Genomic DNA, 13784 nt, shown 5'->3' with positions numbered 1-13784 from the left:
TACTAGAAAGAAATGCAGACGTTCATAATATGAAACAAGAAACGAAGGCCAGCTGAGAAGTGTACAACACTGACTGAGAGTTGCTGAAAAAGATCCTCAATATTCGGGTGTCAAACTCATAAAGTGCCTTCCAAAGAGTTTGAGGGCAATATGAGCAAAAAGACATTCCAAAAATGTTTAAAGGATTAATTAATGGAAAAAGTTTTTTGTAATGTAGAAGAGTATATGTATCAATGAATGAAAAATGCTACTGTTACTGTTGTAGAGGTACTGTAACTAACTGACCTTATTATGATATGTAAACAACATGAGAACATGAATACTGAGAGAAATATGTAAATAATGTAAATATGAGCATAATGAAGTACATAAATAATTTTCAGGACCTAAAAAACTGGATCAAAAATGTATGCAAAATTATTATAAGTATTGTAATTTTGATGTATTAAATTGTAATAAATAGGTTAAATATTGTAAGAAAATAGATTTAAGTTGACTTGTCCTATATTACAAGTACAGACTTTGTACAAAATGTAATAAAATGGAACCAAACAAAATCAGTCAATCAATCAATGTAAAACTGATTGGTAAACTTCGGTACAGCACTTTGCAGGAGGAGTCAGACAATATATCACTACCCCCTCCCCCCATATACATCTTGTGTATTGACCATGAGGAGAAAATTTGAGAAATTAGAGCCAATACAGTGGCTTACTGACAATCATTCTTCCACACACTATTCGTGAGTGGAACAGGGTTGGAGGTATCAGATAGTGGTACTGAAAGTACCCTCCACTACACACCATTAGGTGGCTTGCAGACTATGATGTAGATGATGTAGAAGTAGATGTAAATGTACTCACTAGGTGTAGTCAATATTTCTGACATTTTGAAAAAATACTGTAATTGGATAGATAAAAAAAATCTATTCACCAAGTGGCATCAGAACACAAACATGAAAGGAGGTTATAATTAGGCAAGATTTGGAGCCAGTGGCTCCTCCTTCAGGCAGAAGGGTTGAATGGGAAGGAAGAGGGGTGAAAGAAAAGAACTGGAGAGGTCTCGGTAAAGGGGTAGATTTTGGGAAAGTCATCCAGAACTGCAGGTCAGGGGAGGCTTACCAGTTGGGATGAGAAGGAAGTCTCCCTTGACCTGCAGGTCTGGGTGACTTTCCCAAAATCTACACATTTTCCCAGACCTCTCCAGTCCTTCTCCTTCACCCCTCTTCCTTCCCCTTCAACTCTTCTCCCTGAAGAAGGAACACTGGCTCCAAAAGTTTGTCTATTTATAACCTTCTTTTATGTTCGTGTTACGCCACCACTTAATCAGTAGACTTTTTATCTATCCAATTTAATTATTTCGTCAAAAATAGTCTGATTTCATTGTAAGAATTTGAAAAGTTAATTACAGTGAGCTTGACTAATATTTTGGGTATTATTATTATTATTGCCCTTTGCTGTATTTTGAAAATTGTGTTAATATTTTGTGCATTTGTTTCCTGGAAAAGAATTCAATAGCTAAGAATTGGCTGTGCATATGAATAGTCTGTAAATAAAAGACACTGGTTGTTACACAATAATGACCTGCCTCTAAGGACTCAAAGATGAGGTAAAGGATATCTCAGTAATATGCATTTCTTAGCATGGGGCTAACTCTGAATTAACTCAGCATGAGAAATAACAAAATTCATTTTGTCTTCCTACTACTGCAGAAATAATACCACACACAATGGGCTGGCAATTCAGGTAAAGGAAAATGCAGGTTTCACTACCCTACCCGACTTGAATTAATGTTGAAGGGGACTATGAGGCTACAGCTATAGAAATTATTAAGTTGAACTTGGTTACTGTGGCAGTTTACAATCACCTTCTGGAAATTTTGAACTTTTCTCTCATAAACTGGAATACTTGCTAAAGAAAGTAAATAAATGAAATGTGATTTAATAACTTGTGAAAACTTTGATACTGATTTTCTTACAAAAAGTAGAAACATATACGCCCTTTTGAACCTTGCTGCATCCTACAATTTAAAATGTGAAGTAACCACTGTTACTGGAGTAAAAACAGAAACTTTCAAAACAGGTTTAGACATTTAGTCAAGGAGGATGTATACAACAGTTCACTAAATATTTTCAGTGCAGGCTTCAGCGATCATCTACCAAAAAAAAAAAAAAAAAAAAAAAGAAGAAGAAGAAGAAGAAGAGAGAGAGAGAGAGAGAGAGAGAGAGAAATGAAATGAGCGTATGGCACCATTGTCTGGGAGGCCCCATTCGGTGAAGTTCGGCCGCCAAGTTTCATTTGATGCCACATTGGGCGACTTGCGTGACAGTGATGAGAATGAAATGATGATGAGGACAAAACAACACCCAGTCCATGAGCATTGAAAATTCCCAACCCAGCCAGGAATCGAACCTGGGCCCACTTGCAGGAGAGGCAAGCATGGTACCACCCAACTAAGCAGGTGGACACCTAGCTCAAATACTAAGCCTCAAAATAAAAGACAGTATTGGGAAAAACCTGTCTTTAAGTACCATATGTAGATGCTACAGTCAGGATAACATAAACTACGTCAACAGTACGGTAAACAAAGAGAAATCTATTACTTTGAGACTGAACTTAAATATTTTACTTCACCTAAATAAATTTCTCATTGTGTCACAAACAATAATTTATAGTAATGGTAATATATTCAAAAGTTGCAGTCAGTGTCTTCATTCACATTCCATTGGTTTTAATCATTTTAGTATTAGGCACAGATCTTGGTTTGCATATTGGAAAAGAGTGCAAACCAGTCAGAACAAACCTACATCTACATGTGCATGTATACTCCACAAGCCACCTCATAGTGTGTGGCAAAGAGTGCTTTGTGTACCAATGACACTTCCTCTATTCCTGTTCCAGTCACAAGTGGTGTGATTGTTGGTAAGCATCCATGTTGGCTTGAATCTCTTTGATTTCCTTTTCTCGGTATTTTTTGTTGTCTCTTCTGGGAAAATACACGCGTGGAACTTTAACAGTAAACCATGCTATGATGCAGGATGTCTTCCTTGGAGTGACTGCCATTGGAAATGTCTGAGCATCTCTGTGATACTTTTGTGCTTGCTAAATGAATCTGTACAAAAACATCCTGTTCCTCTTTGGGTCTTATCTATTTCTTCTATGAATCCCACTTGGTACAGGTCTCAGACTGATGAGAAATATTCAAGCACTGGTCGAATGAGTGTTTCGTAATCTACTTCCTTTGAAGATGAACTAATTTTCCTGAGGATGCTTCCAATGAATCTCAGTGTGGCGTCTGCCTTACCTGTTATTGATTTTATGAGGTTGTTTCATTTCTAATTGCTCAGTATGCACACTCCTGTAGATATTTTATGGAAGTAATTGCTTCCAGTGGTTGTTCTACAACTATGTAATCATACAATAATGGGTCTTTCTCTCTATGTATATTCAATACATTATATATGTTTATGTTGAGGGTCAGTCCTCAGCAGGTCTTCCTGCATTTCACTACAGTCCTCCAGCATTGCAACTTCTTTCTGTGCAACAGCATCAAAACACACCCTTTGGATATTCCCAAAGTAACATTTACATCTGAAGAGTTTCCACTATTGAGAATGACATGTTGTGTTTTGCTTCCTAGAAAGTCTTCATTTCAGTGACATAGTTCATATATGCCACATGCTTGTCCTTTGTTCATTAGGTGACAGTGTTGAACTGTGTCAAATGCCTTCCACATGTCAAGGAACACAGCATCTGATTGTGCACCTGTATCTAGTGCTTTCTGGGTCTTGTGGACATGCATAGAAAATTGGGTTTCACATTATAATTGTTTTTGGAACCCATGTCAGTCCCTACAGAGGAGATTATTGGTCTCCAGAAATGTCACAACATGTGAACATAAACCATTCCAAAATACTACAACAGACTGAAGTCAGAGCTATAGGCCTATAGTTCTGTGCATCTGTTTGATGACCCTTCTTGAAAATGGTAATGATCTATGTTTTCTCCTCATCGTTATGAACCCTTTGCTCCTCCAGAGACCTAAAGACACTGCCTCTAGAAGAAAAGCAAGTTCTTTCACATACCAGTACTCTATGTAGAATCAAACTTCATGTCCAGTGGTCTCCCTCTGTTTAGTGATTTCATTTGATTTTCTGTGCACTGGTCATTTATTTTGAAATATATCTTTTTGTCATTTGTACAACAATTTAAATGAGAAACTACAGTGCAACCTCTCTCTGTGAAACAGTTTTGGAGAAAGAAGTCTAGTATTTTGGCCTTTTCTGCATCATCCTCCATTTCAACGTCATTATGCTCACAGAGTGGCTGGAAAGATGGCTACAATCTGTTTACTAATTTAACAAAAGACCGGCCAGCCGGTGTGGCTGAGCAGTTCTAGGCGCTTCAGTCTGGAACCGCGCGACCGCTACGGTCGCAGGTTCTAGTCCTGCCTCAGGCATGGATGTTTGTGATGTCCTTAGGTTAGTTAGGTTTAAGTAGTTCTAAGTTCTGGGGGACTGATGACCTCAGATGTTAAGTCCCATAGTGCTCAGAGCCATTTGAACCGTTTAACAAAAGACCAAAACTTCTTAGGATTTTCTGTCAAGTTGTAAGACAGAATTTTACTATTGAATTCACTGAAAGCTTCATGTGTGGTTCTCCTTATGCTAATTTTGGCTTTGTTCAGATTTACACTATTTTTGGTTTGTAGCAGCTTTCTAATATAATTGTTGGCACATAAATGTCTGAAGCATACTGTACAATGTTCTTGAACCTTGACCTTGGCAATGCTGCAGACTAGTCTGTCACAGCCCACGAGATATCAAGGGGGGGGGGGGGGGGCCAATATCACATGCTAGCCAAACTTTACTACCTTGTTTCCATATAATAATCAACTACTAAATAACACCAAAAGCTAATACCAATAAGGGCCATATTTATCCCCTGACATCACATTTCTGACACTTTATCACAACAAATCATACTAAAACACGCATTTTAGAGATATATTTAATGCAGTGTATGTTAGCTTCATTACATGCTTAATGTCTGTTATGTTTTCAATTCTAAACTTGAGGTGTTTAATTTTTTTGTGTTCAGCCCATAATGTCCATGAATTCATGAGATAAAACAGTGATGTTTCCATGACTTCATGGGTCTTGTGAGGTTGTTGGCTGACAGAAGTAAACTATGCAGCCACCACCTTGATTATGTGTTTGGTAAGCTAGTATACCTTATTTGTTACTTTTCACATTTGTATTCGTGTATTATGAAAATATACAGTGCAGTGATGCACCACATTAAAGACCTCTCCAAAACACATCATTTTTCAGTATGGCTTGTTGTAGTAAAGGGTCAGAAAAATGTGACATCAGTGTCGAAACATGTAGCCACCCATTTTCTAGCAATTCATGTACTAGGTTAAATAAGTAGTTAAACAAAAGAATTTCTTCATATAGCCTATTAATGCACATTTGGCTTACCTCAATTCATTTGTTTCTAGTGCTGTGCTGAAAAATGGTCTATGACCATTTCCTTAAAATTTGGATGATTGAGTAGTTGAAACTTCCTGGCAGATTAAAACTGTGTGCCAGATTGAAAATCAAATTTGGGACCTTTCCCTTTCACAGGCAAGAGCTCTACCAACTGAGCTACTCAAGCATGTCTAACAACCCATTCTTACAGCTTTGCTTTTGCCAGTTCCTCACCTCTTACATTTCAAACTTCATAGAATATCATTATGACACTTTTCAATTACAGGGCATGGGTCCTGTGGATATGCACTGTGTATCTCTAACTGCAGCAGTTTCCATTGCCTTCTGCACCCTCATGCCATTGATCATTGCTGATCCTTCTTCCTTTTAGGGGCAGTTTCCCACCCCCATGGCATGAGAGTGTCCTGAACCTCTGCCTGCTCCTCTGCTCTCTTTGACAGGGCCGTTAGAAGAATGAGAGTGACTTCTTATGACAGAAGTCTTCAGCCACCATTGCCGATGACTTTTCTTCAAAATTTTATGCTGTTATCTGATTGGTATCCAGGAGCCAGAGCATTTTGATTGCTAGTTCAAGATGTTACTCCTCCAACTAGCAGTGATTACTTACCTGTCCTTCTCAAGATCTCAAACTGTGTACCAGATTGAACCCACCCCACTCCTTCCCAACCACTATGACAAATCCAAGATTATTCCATGCGGAATATGAACAAATCCATAATCAACTCAGAAGCCATACTCCAACCTTAAAAATCCTGACAACACCCAGATGAATCTGATTTCCCACAGCACATTATCTCAGATGCAATTTCCAATCATATTCCACTCAAAACTATGTACTATAACTGTCTCACTGTCCCTCCATGTGCTCTTGCCCTGCTCCAAGAATTCCATTTATCTAAAGAGAATCCTTCATACTGCTAACTGTGTCATGCTCACACACACTTGACAGCTCTAGCAACACAGTCAGTTACTTATAAAGTAACAACTTCGGCATTGGCACATGACATGCACTAAACTGAAGAAATACCTGTAAATTCTACAAAGTATTGGAAAAGTTCCATAGGCTCTCCAGAAACAACCCCACTCCCATATATCCCAACCTATGTTAACAACAAACTATTTCCTGACAACCTCACCAAAGCCAACAACCATTTTTTATTCTACCTGAAAGACACAGTCACCATCCCATATTACCCCAACTTTGATTATTCAGTGATTTCATATGTATATGAACATACCAACATAGTTATCCCACCTCTGACACCAAAATACCAGTATACGAGAAATTTATTCATGATTGTGAACACATTTCATGTATTTCATAATGGCTGTAGCAGCCACAGGGCCTGTTCCTTTTGGCATGCATTCATGTCCAAATCAACATTGCATAATAATTCATAAAATTCCAGTATTTACACAGCACAGCACTCCACTAACGGAACACACCAACAGCTGAAAACATTATGCAGACGCTTTCTAAAAAGTGAAATACTGCACCTGGTCATAATCCAACTACCAATCACCACCTCAAGTAATGTCCCAGAGCCTATTATAAAGCCCTTGCCACCATTACCAAAACCATCCTCTACACAGATTATTGCCCAGAGCAGTGGAAAATGGCCAAACTTCTCCTCTTCCAGGAGCTGATAAACCACACTCAGATACCTCATCCTATCAATGTCTCAGCCTCACATCAGTTTTCAGAGAAATTCTCGAAGCCAAGCCTGCCCAATGAATCAATTAGTACCTTGCAACCCACTTAATCATTCCCAACACTTATTGCAGCTTTTGTCCAACTATTACATTGACATTTAACTTCTTTACCTTATCCACTTTATCTTCTGCCAACACACCTTCTCCTGTGTATTTCACCCTACTGTCTCAAGGCTCTATCTTTTCAAACCTCCTTCACTTACACTGCAGATATTCCCAAATGACATCTCCTCACCTAACTCCTGCACTATGCTGAGAACAACACCTACCTAACCATTTCCCACTCTCTTCAACTCTCCCAAGCCTCCCTCCAACACCACTTCCATCATCTCTGGTCAGGTGATGTAATGTGTGAAAACTTCAAGTAAATCCACAGAAAAGCTGTCACCATCTTTGGTTGCACCACTATTTGATTACATCCTCTACATTTCTGTCCCTCCCTTTACAACTGATCCATCCCTCTGACTGATACAGTAAAGTATGTAGGACTAACCCTCAACAGAAAACTAACATTGAATATACATCTCCTTAACATCCAACACTAAACTCAAAACTGACTAAAACTACTGAAATTATTAACAGGCCACATCTGGGGGCTGCATCTTTCTACAGTAACTCTCATCCATAAATGCTGCATCTGCCCCATCATTATCTATGCCAACATTCCCTGTATCTGTGTCTCCTCTAAAATTTGTACCTGAAATCTTGGAAAGACAAGCATCCACCTTCCTTTCTGAATCTGCTTACTTTCCCCACCTTGCATCCCGTATCAACTCATCTGCTTCCCTCATCTTCTTCTCTTCCTAAAACTCCTTCAGATCCAATACATGTATTGCTAAATCCAGCTGTAGCACCCAATATCCCACCCAATAATCACAAATGCTGGTATTCTGCTTCTCTATTACATCTATATTCCACCTTATGTACCATCATGCCTTATCTAGCCTCTTCTGTTGGAAATTCAAATGACTCCAACCCACAAATCATGAAATCCATCCCAAGATATACCCCTCTACCCAACCTCAGTCACAATGCTCAACCTAACACCATGCTCCCATTTTCTTCTCTCCCCCTTGCTGACTTTTAACCACTGTCTGTGTTACTACAGGGGCCTATAGTCATACTCATCATTCCACCTCTGTCATAACCATGATTGTTTCCATATATCATTAACATCACCATTACATCATAGCATCATTCACTTTATCATCAGTGACCATATTTTAAATGCATCATAAAATCACATATAAAGTTTTAAATAGTAATCAGCATTGTTCACCAATGTTTTCTTTTTTTTCCTTTAAGTCTACATTTATTGTCATCCATTTTTAAGAAAAAATCATAAATATTGTCCATAAATTTTGACTCATTATTCAATATTCAAAGTACATACTGATAATTTAAATTCTGTAATTCATTACTGTGAACTATATTTTAATATGTATTTTGGGGCGGCTCTTCCTCAGAGCCTTTCACTATAAGCCACACCTGGTCTAGATGCGACAGTTAATTTTGTCTTTCTACTACAAATGATCAATATTTATACATAGTTGTTACTGAATAGATGATACGACACATAGATGAAAAGATTTTGTATGGATATCATCAAACAATAAAGAATTTTGTACTTTTCCTACAACAGGGCAAAATCCAAATTCAAGGATTATATAATGATATTGTCCACAATCCAGAGTATGCAATGATACTGAGTCTTTCAAGAGATAATGCAGATAATGAAGATCAGTCTGAAGGGAAGAAACCATCACAAACATTTGGTAGGCAGCTTTCGAAGCTCTCCAGGCAAATATCCCGAACATCAACATATGTGAGTAACACAAAGGGACCCAAATGTTTGTCTATTTTGAAAGAGTTAACAGTACTTTTTGAATACGTCAGTCATGTACAGTGATGAGGTTTATATACACTCGCATATTTAAATATGTCTGCTTGTGTCTGTATATGTGTGGATGGATATGTGTGTGTGTGTGTGTGTGTGTGTGTGTGCAAGTGTATACCTGTCCTTTTTTCCCCTTAAGGTAAGTCTTTCCGCTCCCGGGATTGGAATGACTCCTTACCCTCTCCCTTAAAACCCACATCCTTTCGTCTTTCCCTCTCCTTCCCTCTTTCCTGATGAGGCAACAGTTTGTTGCGAAAGCTTGAATTTTGTGTGTATGTTTGTGTTTGTTTGTGTGTCTATCGACCTGCCAGCGCTTTCGTTTGGTAAGTCACATCATCTTTGTTTTTAGATATATTTTTCCCACGTGGAATGTTTCCCTCTATTATATTAATATCAATAATTTGAACCCAACAATTATGTTTGTTATTGTCACTGTTGCATTTCGAAATCTTTCCTGTCGTCTTATTTTCTCTTTGTGTTTTTGCCAGTAGTTTCACATTGTATTCACCTTCTCCTTTTTACCGTAATCTGCTATACAATTTTATCCCGCCTATATACACTCAATAATACGTAACCCACTTCCAAATCATAACAATTTTTTTTTTTTTTTTTTTTTTTTTTTTTTTTTTTTTTTTTTTTTTTTTTTTTCCCAACACTACCGCTGCTATAAAATCCACCGTTTCTAGTTCACAAACAGTTCCTTTCACCTTTTAAACAACCATTTCGGCTATTTCTAATAACTTTCGCTTTATTTCCATTTCCGTTTTTCCCACATCACTGATAATTTTTAGCCGCTTCCCACAGGTTTTAACGTCATTATTTCTTCGTCAGACAATTGTTAGCCTCATTTTCATAATCTGCCACCACAAAACCACTCCTTTTAATACATTACACGCGGTTTTTTCGAAATTTTCCCGAATTTCTCCGTCCTTTAACGTGTTTTGGCGACGACACAACCACCTAACCTTTGTGCACATTGTTGTCTACCAACCCAAGTCCAACATAGCCCAGCTGTAACCAACACCTTTTCGCCTTTTTCACACCAGATCTCCAGTTACTTTCCAGTTCACCTTTATCTCTCCCCATATATTTTTATTTTCATTTTCATTTCAGCCTCATGTTACACTTTCTACCTTCTAATACCATGTAAGGTCTTTAAATATGTCTGCTTGTGTCTGTATATGTGTGGATGGATATGTGTGTGTGTGCGAGTGTATACCCGTCCTTTTTTCCCCCTAAGGTAAGTCTTTCCGCTCCCGGGATTGGAATGACTCCTTACCCTCTCCCTTAAAACCCACATCCTTTCGTCTTTCCCTCTCCTTCGCTCTTTCCTGATGAGGCAACAGTTTGTTGCGAAAGCTTGAATTTTGTGTGTATGTTTGTTTTTGTGTGTCTATCGACGTGCCAGCCCTTTCGTTTGGTAAGTCACATCATCTTTGTTTCTGGATATATATATATATATATATATTAACATAAAAGGCATAAAGTAAATGACATTTTAACAATTATGTCTTCACATGCTGGATTATTCAAACTGTTTGGTGTGGAAGAGATTGGTTCAAATTAATAGTTTTATTTGGAACTTGGTATCGTAATACTCCCCCCATGAACCATGGACCTTGCCGTTGGTGGGGAGGCTTGCGTGCCTCAGCGATACAGATGGCCGTACCGTAGGTGCAACCACAACGGAGGGGTATCTGTTGAGAGGCCAGACAAACATGTGGTTCCTGAAGTGGGGCAGCAGCCTTTTCAGTAGTTGCAGGGGCAACAGTCTGGATGATTGACTGATCTGGCCTTGTAACATTAACCAAAACGGCCTTGCTGTGCTGGTACTGCGAACGGCTGAAAGCAAGGGGACACTACAGCCGTAATTTCTCCCGAGGACATGCAGCTTTACTGTATGATTAAATGATGATGGCGTCCTCTTGGGTAAAATATTTCGGAGGTAAAATAGTCCCCCATTCGGATCTCCGGGCGGGGACTACTCAAGAGGACGTCGTTATCAGGAGAGAGAAAACTGGCATTCTACGGATCGGGTAATGCAGGAGTAGGTTTAATAATGAATAAAAAAATAGGAGTGCGGGTTAGCTACTACAAACAGCATAGTGAACGCATTATTGTGGCCAAGATAGACACAAAGCCCATGCCTACTACAGTAGTACAAGTTTATATGCCAACTAGCTCGGCAGATGATGAAGAAATTGATGAAATGTATGACGAGATAAAAGAAATTATTCAGGTAGTGAAGGGAGACGAAAATTTAATAGTCATGGGTGACTGGAATTCGTCAGTAGGAAAAGGGAGAGAAGGAAACATAGTAGGTGAATATGGATTGGGGGGAAGAAATGAAAGAGGAAGCCGCCTTGTAGAATTTTGCACAGAGCATAACTTAATCATAGCTAACACTTGGTTCAAGAATCATGAAGGAAGGTTGTATACCTGGAAGAATCCTGGAGATACTAAAAGGTATCAGATAGATTACATAATGGTAAGACAGAGATTTAGGAACCAGGTTTTAAATTGTAAGACATTTCCAGGGGCAGATGTGGATTCTGAACACAATCTATTGGTTATGAGCTGCAGATTGAAACTGAAGAAACCGCAAAAAGGTGGGAATTTAAGGAGATGGGACCCGGATAAACTGAAAGAACCAGAGGTTGTAGAGAGTGTCAGGGAGAGCATAAGGGAACAATTGACAGGAATGGGGGAAAGAAATACAGTAGAAGAAGAATGGGTAGCTCTGAGGGATGAAGTAGTGAAGGCAGCAGAGGATAAAGTAGGTAAAAAGACGAGGGCTAATAGAAATCCTTGGGTAACAGAAGAAATACTGAATTTAATTGATTAAAGGAGAAAATATAAAAATGCAGTAAAAGAAGCAGGCAAAAAGGAATACAAACGTCTCAAAAATGAGATCGACAGGAAGGGCAAAATGGCTAAGCAGGGATGGCTAGAGGACAAATGTAAGGATGTAGAGGCTTGTCTCACTAGGGGTAAGATAGATACTGCATACAGGAAAATTAAAGAGACCTCTGGAGGGAAGAGAACCACTTGTATGAGTATCAAGAGCTCAGATGGCAACCCAGTTCTAAGCAAAGAAGGGAGGGCAGAAAGGTGGAAGGAGTATATAGAGGGTTTATACAAGGGCGATGTACTTGAGGACAATATTATGGAAATGGAAGAGGATGTAGATGAAGATTAAATGGGAGATAAGATACTGCATGAAGAGTTTGACAGAGCACTGAAAGACCTGAGTTGAAACAAGGCCCCGGGAGTAGACAACATTCCATTAGAACTACTGATGGCCTTGGGAGAGCCAGTCATGACAGAACTCTACCATCTGGTGAGCAAGATGTATGAGACAGGCGAAATACCCACAGACTTCAAGAAGAATATAATAATTCCAATCCCAAAGAAAGCAGGTGTTGACAGATGTGAAAATTACTGAACTATCAGTTTAATAAGTCACAACTGCAAAATACTAATGCGAATTCTTTACAGACGAATGGAAAAACCGGTAGAAGCGGACCTCGGGGAAGATCAGTTTGGATTCCGTAGAAATGTTGGAACACAATACTAACCTTACGACTTATCTTAGAAGAAAGATTAAGAAAAGGCAAACCTACATTTCTAGCATTTGCAGACTTAGAGAAAGCTTTTGACAACATTAACTGGAATACTCTCTTTCAAATTCTGAAGGTGGCAGGGGTAAAATACAGGGAGCGAAAGGCTATTTACAATTTGTACAGAAACCAGATGGCAGTTATAAGAGTCGAGGAGCATGAAAGGGAAGCAGTGGTTGGGAAAGGAGTAAGACAGGGTTGTAGCCTCTCCCCGATGTTATTCAATCTGTATATTGAGCAAGCAGTAAAGGAAACAAAAGAAAAATTCGGAGTAGGTATTAAAATTCATGGAGAAGAAGTAAAAACTTTGAGGTTCGCCGATGACATTGTAATTCTGTCAGAGACAGCAAAGGACTTGGAAGACCAGTTGAACGGAATGGACAGTGTCTTGAAAGGAGGATATAAGATGAACATCAACAAAAGCAAAACAAGGATAATGGAATGTAGTCTAATTAAGTCGGGTGATGCTGAGGGAATTAGATTAGGAAATGAGGCACTTAAAGTAGTAAAGGAGTTTTGCTATTTGGGGAGCAAAATAACTGATGATGGTCGAAGTAGAGAGGATATAAAATGTAGGCTGGCAATGGCAAGGAAAGCGTTTCTGAAGAAGAGAAATTTGTTAACATCGAGTATAGATTTAAGTGTCAGGAAGTCGTTTCTGAAAGTATTTGTATGGAGTGTAGCCATGTATGGAAGTGAAACATGGACGATAACCAGTTTGGACAAGAAGAGAATAGAAGCTTTCGAAATTTGGTGCTACAGAAGAATGCTGAAGATAAGGTGGGTAGATCACGTAACTAATGAGGAGATATTGAATAGGATTGGGGAGAAGAGAAGTTTGTGGCACAACTTGACTAGAAGTAGGGATCAGTTGGTAGGACATGTTTTGAGGCATCAAGGGATCACAAATTTAGCATTGGAGGGCAGCGTGGAGGGTAAAAATCGTAGAGGGAGACCAAGAGATCAATACACTAAGCAGATTCAGAAGGATGTAGGTTGCAGTAGGTACTGGGAGATGAAGAAGCTTGCACAGGATAGAGTAGCATGGAGAGCTGCATCA

At 38.9% G+C, this 13784-nt stretch overlaps 1 protein-coding gene across 4 annotated transcripts in view; it reads left to right on the top strand.

Moving 5' to 3' along the window:
- The window catches only part of LOC124774935 (ATP-binding cassette sub-family C member 4-like), a 312213-nt gene that overhangs the window by 191287 nt on the left and 107142 nt on the right, over positions 1 to 13784 (top strand). For all 4 annotated transcript variants that reach the window (XM_047249622.1, XM_047249623.1, XM_047249626.1 and 1 more), the window contains one exon: positions 8850 to 9032. In XM_047249622.1, the coding sequence (XP_047105578.1) occupies positions 8850 to 9032 (183 nt within the window). The remainder of the gene's footprint in view (positions 1 to 8849; positions 9033 to 13784) is intronic.

The sequence above is a fragment of the Schistocerca piceifrons genome, chromosome 2, assembly GCF_021461385.2.
Source record: "Schistocerca piceifrons isolate TAMUIC-IGC-003096 chromosome 2, iqSchPice1.1, whole genome shotgun sequence".
Taxonomy (NCBI): domain Eukaryota; kingdom Metazoa; phylum Arthropoda; class Insecta; order Orthoptera; family Acrididae; genus Schistocerca; species Schistocerca piceifrons.
Note: the sequence above shows the minus strand (reverse complement) of the source record. Positions and strands in the feature narration are given on the sequence as shown.